The sequence below is a fragment of the Eretmochelys imbricata genome, chromosome 7 (assembly GCF_965152235.1).
Source record: "Eretmochelys imbricata isolate rEreImb1 chromosome 7, rEreImb1.hap1, whole genome shotgun sequence".
Lineage (NCBI taxonomy): Eukaryota > Metazoa > Chordata > Testudines > Cheloniidae > Eretmochelys > Eretmochelys imbricata.
In genome coordinates this window covers 85,232,805-85,242,007 of record NC_135578.1, presented here as the reverse complement: position 1 = coordinate 85,242,007, position 9,203 = coordinate 85,232,805, and the positions used below count along the sequence as shown (strand labels likewise).

Below are 9,203 nucleotides of genomic sequence, written 5' to 3'. Positions count from 1 at the left end.
CTGTTCAGGAATGGTTTTACTATGTTGGTACAGAAAGCATCTTTGCCAGTAAAGTTGCGTCCACACTAGGAGTGCTTTGCTGATATAGTATACCCCTGTTCCTATACCAGGAAAGCTACCTTAGGTCTGGTCTACACTGGCTGGGGCGGGGTGGGAGAGAGGGATTGATTGAAGTTATGCAACTTCAGTTATGTGAATAATGTAGCTGAAGTCGTCGTACTTAGATCTACTCACTACAGTGTCTCCACTGTGGTGAGTCAACTGCTGAGGCTCCCCTGTTGACTCCGCCTGCGCCTCTCACCCTGGTGGAGTACTGGAGTCAACGGGAGAGCACTCGGGGGTCAATTTATCGCGTCCTGACTAGACGCGATAAATCAACTCCCGCTGGATCGATCACTGCCCGCCGATCCATCAGGTAGTATAGACATACCCTTAGTGTAGTCATGGCCTCATTTCTGACCCACTATTTCATGAAATCTGACGTGGTTTCATGCAACATTGGGTAGGTCCTGCTGCAGTAGATCCTGACTAATGAACTAGTGGCTGGGCCCCTATGATTTGGCTGCTAATCCATTGGCTGTTCTAGGAGTCAGCAGCTGGTGACATAGAAGTGAGGTGTTTGGCTTGGACTGCCTGTATCCTCTTTCTTCTCCATAGTGAGAAATGTCCATTTCAGATTGCATGGCACGGCCTCCTGGGTTCCTGCCAAGACCTGCTTGGCTTTTGATTACCTAACACTCTGTTCTTGCTTGCTGCAGCCAAGAGCCACCTGATTTGTTTTCCTCAGTTTAGTATTTTGTGTGCTATGAACCCATTCAGAAGTTTGTGTCTTCAGAATCCCAGAGTGTGGATATTTTGCTTCTGGAAAAATGACAGAAGCTCCTTAGACATTTGAGGGACCCCCTCTAACGCCTAAGAATTTATCAAAGGGGAGGGGCCAAGCTAGTAAAATGTCAGGGTGGGACGACAACTGTTTGAAAACCTTTAAAAGCAATGTTAAATTTCCGCATTCTGATATTGCTTTTGAGTCTGACTTGGCCACCCTTACTCACACTGAGTAGTAATTTACACAGGGAGTATTCCCCAATTTTTTAAATGAAAATCCAATTTTTTTTGGTCAAAACCAGACTTTTTTGTGAAAACTCCCCTTTAATTGAAAAAGCCAATTTCCATTGAAAAAACAAAAATGGATTTTTTTTAACCAGTTCTATCCTCTTCATCCTGTACCTGATCCATCTTGCTTAGCTCTTAACTTGTCAAGCAACTTAATGTATGCACTGGTGCAAGATTTTTGAGTTATAATTGTAGGCTTATGTAATTGGTCTTATGCCTTTGGATCAAAGGACAAAGCACTGGACAATGTATTGTGGGCAACAATCCTGCACTGGAGGAGGGGATAAAGATAAGAATGACCTAACTTGTCTTTCTGTGATTCTGTCTTTTCTCTTGGTGGCTATTCTGGCATCTTTTCTTCTGCTTACAGTCCCTTGGCTGTGGCCCATTTGAACTCTTCACCTCCCATTTCAAAAACCAGCTAGAGGTAAAGTACAAATCAACTAACCCAAATCCTTATCTCCAGACTGACGATATCTGAGCCATAGATGCGCAGTTTACATTGCTAAGAAAAAAATGGCATCTATTTCTGACAATCAGGTTGCCAAATGTGATGGCTATTTGCTACAGCTACTCTGAAAGTAATCGTATCCTATTAAAGATTATAGGCCACATTATATCCTGATTTATACCCAATGCCACTTACTGGGTGTAAGTTAGGGTAGAATTTTGCTCAGTTAATGCCCCTTTCTGTATTGTGACTATTGTGTTTTAATGGGGAAATAGGATCCTGAGGAATATTTCATTGCACCACCCTCTTTCAAAGGCTTCCTGTCATGATGATCTTTAAGGAGGGATGGACACAGCCCCTTGAGCCCTCAGTGTTGCTCAGAAGGTGCATTTGAGAGAAATGTGTTCCCCCAAGGGGAAAGCACATTGCCTCCCCAATGCTAGGGACTAAAATAGAGACTGAAACTTCTATCCCAGGGGTCAGCAACCTTTCAGAAGTGAAAGGTTATGCTCTAATAAATTTGTTAGTCTCTAAGGTGCCACAAGTCCTCCTGTTCTTCTTTCAGAAGTGGTGTGCTGAGTCTTCATTTATTCACTCTAATTTAAGGGTTTGCGTGCCAGTAATACATTTTAACATTTTTAGAAGGTCTCTTTCTATAAGTCTTTAATATAACACTAAACTATTGTTGTATGTAAAGTAAATAAGGTTTTAAAAATGTTTATGAAGCTTCATTTAAAATTAAATTAAAATGCAGAGCCCCCCGGACCGGTGGCCAAGACCCGGGCAGTGTGAGTGCCACTGAAAATCAGCTCGCATGCCGACTTTGGCACACGTGCCACAGGTTGCCTATCCCTGGTCTATCCCATGCTACAGCACACAGACACTAACATGATGTGAAATTTGGGCTGGCTGATAAAAAAACAAATACAATCTTGTGTGTTATTTCTCAGTTGCCTCACTAGGTAACACCATGGACTTCAACTAGAATATTTTGTTAGAAACAGAGGACATCAGTCAGCTGTGGTGATCCCAATAGACTGAGATTCCTTTCATAATCTCTCTAGGAGCTGAAGTAATCCTCATAAGAGGGACAGAAAAGACCCAGTCATATAAACTTAACCAGAAATATATGAAACTAGACAACAGGAACTATCAGCTTTCTTTAACCTCACTCCTGTTTCAAGAAAGGTGTCCCCTCCTCCTCCTTTCTCAGGATCGGTGGTGTTATCTTTTAATGTAGAGTTTAAGCTCCTTGGAGGAGTGATCTTGGGACAAATTCATCCCTGGTGTAATCCTATTGATTTCAGTGAGTTTAGACATACCAGAAGACAAATTAATCCGTGCTGTGTCTGAAGTGCCCTATATACAGCTACATTTAAACATGTAAAAAAAACCCAAGTCTTCCCTACAACTGTATCTTTATGGGTGAAGGGTATTTCCAAAATGAAAATATTTAAGATGGCTAAGAACTGCCATGAGAAGGGGAGTGGGTATATTGCCTCATGCAGAAGCAGGATGTTTTTTAATAGCTTTTTATCCCTTTGTTACTGATAAGCTTGAAATCAGAGCATCATGTTCTTATGCCACTGCTCTAGGAGCATTAATACTGTCATAAGCTCTTCCCTAAAGTGGCAGGCACCGATCTTCTATGGTGAGAGCTCATGTGGGTGCTCTAGGACTAGCTTTTAGTTATTGTGCTTGCTCACTAGAGTGATTTACCTCTATCAATTTTAAATGTCCTGCAATTAGAAATTAATTGACATGATTGTATGTCTCATTAATACTATACTTTACTATTTCAAATGGTTGAGGAACTTGAGGCACATAGTTCTGGGACCATATAGTTCAAGAATCCTGGCAGGCAGAAGGAAAAGAGAAATGTCTCCCAAAAATGCCAGACACATGGGTATCTGAGCTACGTTAAGAAGCAGATTCTGCCACCTTTACTCATACTCAGTAGCACTGCTGAAAGATCAGTGCTGCTGGTAATGGATTAAGGTACTACTGTGCATGTAAAGCAGGACACGGCCCTCACCATGGTTGATGCAAGATACTCTAAACCTACAAAGTGAGGGGAAGCGTCCACTACCTTTAAAATGATATTGCTCAGATATGTTAAACAGGAGAAACCGACAGCTTGTCTCGTTTTAATTAGAAAGGTTTTATTAGAAAAGTAAAAAACACACCCAAAAAACAATACAATTGCATAGAAAGGCTTGCACTTGAACATCAAGTGTATTAATGTAAACTGTAATCAACAGAAGCACTCCATGGCATATCATATAGGTTGTTTGTGAGGGTGCCTGCCCTCATCCGAGCATCACGTCACACCTCCCCCTCTGGCATGCAGTATTGGAGTGCTGTAGGCATCTCCCAGCAGCGTTTTCTTCAAGCATCAAAAATATGAAGTGATGACAACAACCCAACAACTCCTGCTTCCGCATTCCCTTGAAGTCTATATATAGCTGCCCTAATGTCAGTAGTGGAGCATCATCTTTGATCCAAATACATATACTTGGTCCCATTAGACCTAAGTTTAACCACCATTCACTCATACACATGCACCACCCTCCCCCTGCAAAAAAACCCAACATTGATTACAATGTATTTTGTTATTAAAAAAAAAATAATCAGCCAGGAATAGGGAGACTGTCTACCCCCAAAGCAGCCCTGCTGCTGCATCTGGCATCAGCACTGTCACAAGACTAACTGAAGAAGTCAGTACAATAAAAAGTTGTCCTACAATCACTGAAAGGTTAAAGCTAGCGCTCACTTGCTATCTATGCCCACTCAGAGTGAGGGAAGCAGGATGCAGTTTTGTTTTCCAGCAAGCTTCCTCCTTGCCCTCCCTCTCTGTTTGGACTATTTCCTTCTATAATTGTACAGTCATGCGCCAAACTAACCAAGGCTCTAAACAGTTGCCACATTTTAACCAGCTTATGTTCACTTTTTCAAAGCACTTAAGTAAGTTGTCACGCCAGTTTCTCCTGGTGCTCTACGCCAGTTTAAAGAGTAATGATCGGTTATTCCTCTATGAGGCGCCTTCAGCACTCCTCTATTAGCAACTGCTCAGAGCTGTAAAGCTTCTTTTTAATGACTCTGAATCCAGTGCTCAGCTTCAGCGACTGACTGAAGCCTGGAGTGAAAGAAGTCCCAGAGCTAAGAAGTCCCTGGATTTTAGGCCAGAGCCGGGAGTCCAATCTTAACACAAGGGTCAGCTGGAAAGTAGGCACAAGATTCGGATCCACTGCAATCTGCCCCACACTGTGACACCCCTTCCCTTGTTCAACACACAGGTCAATGAGGGCACCTCTCAGGCCACAGGGCTCACTATAAGCCAGGTGAAGCAGCTCTTTGCTGACTTGAGTGACGAGTTGGCTTGGCATCACAAGTCTGGAGCAGCGCTTGGAATTGATGTTGGCTTTGTTCAGACTGACTTGGATTAGTTTCATGAGATCGTTACATAGGAGTTCGTCTTCAGGGTCATTTAACAAGTCAAAGTCTGGCAGAGAAACTTCATCCAGGTACTCTGCATCTGTGAATGAAAATCAAAGAAGGCAGGTCAGTACTGGCCAGTTTATTAAGCTGTTTTTTGTGAAGTGAGCTGTGGCTCACAAAAGCTTATGCTCAAATAAATTTGTTAGTCTCTAAGGTGCCACAAGTCCTCCTGTTCTTTTTCCCTAGTAAAAGTTGCTACAAAGGACCAAATGTTAAGGGCAAGAAAACTGATCAATTTATGAACTGAAGCAGCTTTTCTGTGAGAGAATAATATACAGTACTTGGTGATAAACAACAGTATTGTGGGATAGGGAGAGAAGGGCTGCTAGAGTTTTATGGGACAATGTTTTTATTAAGCTTAAACCTCTCCCATTGTGTATTTTAGCTTTACTGAATTACAATTATCGTGTACATTCATGTTGCTATTTTAATTGTGTTTTAAAGTATATTTACTGGACACAGTTTAGGAAAAAAAACTTAAGATTTTATTTTTTAGGACGTGTGGGCCCTGCTTAAATTTGGATAATGCCATCCTCAATTGTTCATTATAATTTGACTCAAAACACGAAAGAACGTGACCTTTCAGTCCTCACATCTACAGTACGTACCTCCTTCACAGCTCAAGCTGCTGTCCAGGGATTCACAATCGGAGCTCTCCGCTCGGACACAGCGATCGGGCACTTCCTGCTGCCAGCTCTTTCCCCGAGAGAAGATGGGTGAGGGCTGGTTCTCTCTCTGCTCTGGAATGGGGGGCAGCGAGGAAGAGAAGCTGTCCCACACGCCTGGCATCGCTGCGGATGGTCACCCTCCGGAGTGGAAGCGGGGACGCGGAGATCAGCACAAAAGACGGGTCCTGCAATCCCAGGCCAGCACAGAAAGAGAGTCAGTAACGCACGGCCTGGGGGGGAGGGGGTTACACCGATGGGGGCGGGCTACACTTGGCGGGGGGGAGTTACACCGATGCTCATCTAGCGAAACAACCCGCGGGGAGAATGACAGGGAGCGGCGCGCTGTGTCCCGGACAGGCAGCGACACGAAAGGCAATCCCAGCGCGATACTTACAGGGCCGCGAGGTCCGGGCTGGGAGCAGGCGGAGGCGGGGGAAGAGGTAGTCGAAGGCTCCCGGGGATGCTGGTAAGGGCCAGGGTAGTGCTGTGCAACAGCCCGCGCACGCTCCGAGCTCCCCCTTCTCGGCGCTGGTGTCCCCCTCGCTCGGCTTGTTGAGCCCTTTAAATAGACAGCTCAGGAGCCGCCCCCGCCCCCCCCCTGCTCGGCCAGAAACCCCGACCCGGCCTCCAGTGCCGCAGCCACCAGTCGCCAGCCGGGAGTGTGTGGCGGGCTCGGCCAATGGCAGGCAGGCGCACGTTCGCAGCGTTCTCTCCTGCCCGGTTACAGCAGCCCGGGCTCCGCCCCCCAGTGTGGATGGAGTCTGAGCTGCAGGCGGGGGGACCTTGGGGGTGCGCAGTGACATGATTGAGGGGGAGGGAAGAAGGGGGGGGTGTTTATTAGGGAGTCTCAGGGCTTGGTTGGGCTGGGGAATGAGACGGAGCGAGCCCGGGCACCCGAAAGGCTCGTTCACTGCGGAAAGCATAAGCTTCTCGTGTCTGCTGTAAGCTAGCTGCTATAGACTGGGCTACACAAAGTCGCATCGCATCGTACTGGGGGATCTGAGCCCTCGCTTAACTGTTGGACCCAGCGCAAGTGGGAGCCTTTTGCCCGTAGAGATTCAAAGGCTGAGGGTAGTGATAGGAAGAATAAGTGTTACTTATTTTAGCCAACTTTTATTCACCTTAATTGTGTCCCCGCCCCTCCCCCACACGTCCCATCCCCCAGTATCATGCTGTGTCTGTCTTGCTGGATGATTTTTCCGAAGGAAGACGCGTTCAGACGGACGCTCTTCGGGCAGTTTGGGAGAAACGGGATCTGTGTTCATAGTTAGCCATTTGTAACGTGAAAGAAACCTTCGAATATCGGTTGTTAGGTGCTGTAACAAAGACAAGTGGTCGCTTCATATAAAATCAGTTCAACCCACTCCAGGCTAAGAATAAAAATCTCCTTGCTGGTAGGTGTTTCAGTACTGGGGTTCAGTACTGGGTTTTTAAGAATACGATGAATTCGGATTGGTATGTATAAAAACCCATTAATCAACTGAACACGAAAGATGCTACCGTAATTTTCATCAACTGTTTCTGATGCAATCTTATAGAGAGGCGAAGTATGAGTTTATTTTCAGAAATCCTAAAGATTTTTTCCCATCCCTAACACACTATAAACGTGTGCCTTTCCAACTGTACATTGAGCTTACACATTCCAGCCTTGGATTATTTCGTGCACAATCAAGGTCAGGACATTCCTGCATGGTTTTCCTAACTTTTAGTCCTTAATGCCTGTTGAGAAACTAGTTTATTGCACCTCCTTTACGTCTACTGATTTTTTCGTGGGGGTGGGGGAGAGGGAATGGTGGAAAGGGTTGAATGCCTGATCATGCTATTGATCATTCGAGTCGATAAGTTCATTTGTTTGTTGCAATTCTGCTTATGGGAATTCAGGGGACACGGTGAATTCTGCACGTATAAAGCTAACTCTAGGTAAACAATCCGACGCTAGCTGCAGCCCATCCGCGGGGTCCTAGCGTCCGTCCGGAACTCTGTGGCTGCTTTGTGTAAATGATTGGGAGAATTGCATCATGAGGAACGGGTTGGAGAGAAAAAATCCCCAGCGACTGCAATAAAGCAGATCGTTTCATCAGAGAGAAACTAGCAAGTCTACAACAGGAACAATCAACCGTATAACCTTTAAAATGAGGGCTTAAAGCTTGACGCAGTCTAAGTCTGCAAGAAAGCATGATTTCTTCAGTTTCACAGATTAAAACCTAAGTGTAGTACAGCCTGTGAGCTCTTTGATTATACTTTTAGTTATTATTAATTTTAAATCTTGAATTGATGTACTAGTGTGTATGTAGTTACATAGCTACCTTTTCTGGCCTAAGAGCCACACTCCCCTCTGCTGTCCTGCATCTCAGTGCCACAGAGATGAGTCCATGCCAGCATATTCAGTACACAGATTGTTGAAAATATTTCTGAAAATAAGAAAATAAACTCTCTGAAATAAGAAGGAGGTGAGGGAGCTGAAACAAAATGGAGAAAAGAATAAACATTTCCACCTAAATTGAGGAACAAACCACCTAATTAATAGTAATAAAAAGCCACAAACCAAGGAAAAACAAAATTGAAAAACAGTAAAATAATTTCCATAAGTAAATAGAAACAATTACACACAAGGTCTCCCCATTATAGGCCTGGTTTACACTTAACATTTTGAGTGGCATGCTCCCATGAGCGCTGTAGCTATGCTGACCTAAGCCTTAGGTTTCTTCTTCACCCTAGCTACTGCTGCTTAAGGAGGTGGATTACCTACAGTGAAGGAAAAAACCCTTCCATTGCTGTCGGAAGTGTCTGCACTGTGGCATATAGAATCGTGTTGCTAGCACTAGAGCCAGATTCAAATGTAGAGGGGTTTGTGCCGTATGCTCATCACAGGTGCCTTCATTCTAAATTGGTTAGCAGAACGTCTTTTTCCATAGGTTCATAGCTGCTGCTATGAGATGAGACACTAACTGGAGATAACTGTTGGTCTTGACCTGCCCTCATTCAGACAGTAGACAGTTATTAAACATTTTGCTGTCTCTCCACATAGCTCACCAAATCTATAGCAGGCTGCTAGAGGCTGAAAGTCATTTCTCCTGGATAGCTGTCTGGTAGCCTCAATTAACTGAGTTGGTGGTCCCTGTGCAGTTCCTTGAGGTCAACATACACTGTAACCATGGGCATACTTGTCAGGCCCAACAATCAAAGGACTGAATGGGAACTACAAATCAGTGGTTTGGGTAAACTGAGGACTTCAATCTTGAGTACTTGTGATGATCCTTGACCCAGCATCTTTCATGAATACTGATTTTACTTACACACACGTGCATTTTGCTGCCCTCACCACTCTTTTTTCTGTCTTAGGTAACTGCCTGTCCAGTCTATATTTGTCTGTAAATCTATATACTAATGATAGTCCTGGTTACAACATTTGAGTCATATCCCCTGCTGTTTTCTGTCTGGTTAGCTATGGACCATAGCTATAGAACAACTTA

General features: G+C 44.5%; 1 protein-coding gene across 1 annotated transcript; it reads right to left on the bottom strand.

The window, feature by feature from the left end:
* Window positions 1-3,780: 3,780 nt before the first annotated feature.
* Window positions 3,781-6,345, bottom strand: DDIT4 (DNA damage inducible transcript 4). The gene is made up of 3 exons (XM_077822746.1): window positions 6,125-6,345; window positions 5,671-5,915; window positions 3,781-5,099 (listed from the first exon to the last, which is right to left on the bottom strand). Exons 2-3 carry the CDS (start codon window positions 5,849-5,851, stop codon window positions 4,609-4,611), a joined length of 672 nt encoding a protein of 223 aa, XP_077678872.1. The 5' UTR covers window positions 5,852-5,915; window positions 6,125-6,345; the 3' UTR covers window positions 3,781-4,608.
* Between the last annotated feature and the right edge of the window lie 2,858 nt (window positions 6,346-9,203).

Excerpts from the sequence above, each read along its gene's own strand:
- DDIT4 (XM_077822746.1), bottom strand. The coding sequence starts at position 5,851 with ATGCCAGGCGTGTGGGACAGCTTCTCTTCCTCGCTGCCCCCCATTCCA. Across the intron at positions 5,100-5,670 it reads CAGCTTGAGCTGTGAAGGAG|ATGCAGAGTACCTGGATGAA; the intron begins GTACGTACTGTA and ends TTTCATTCACAG.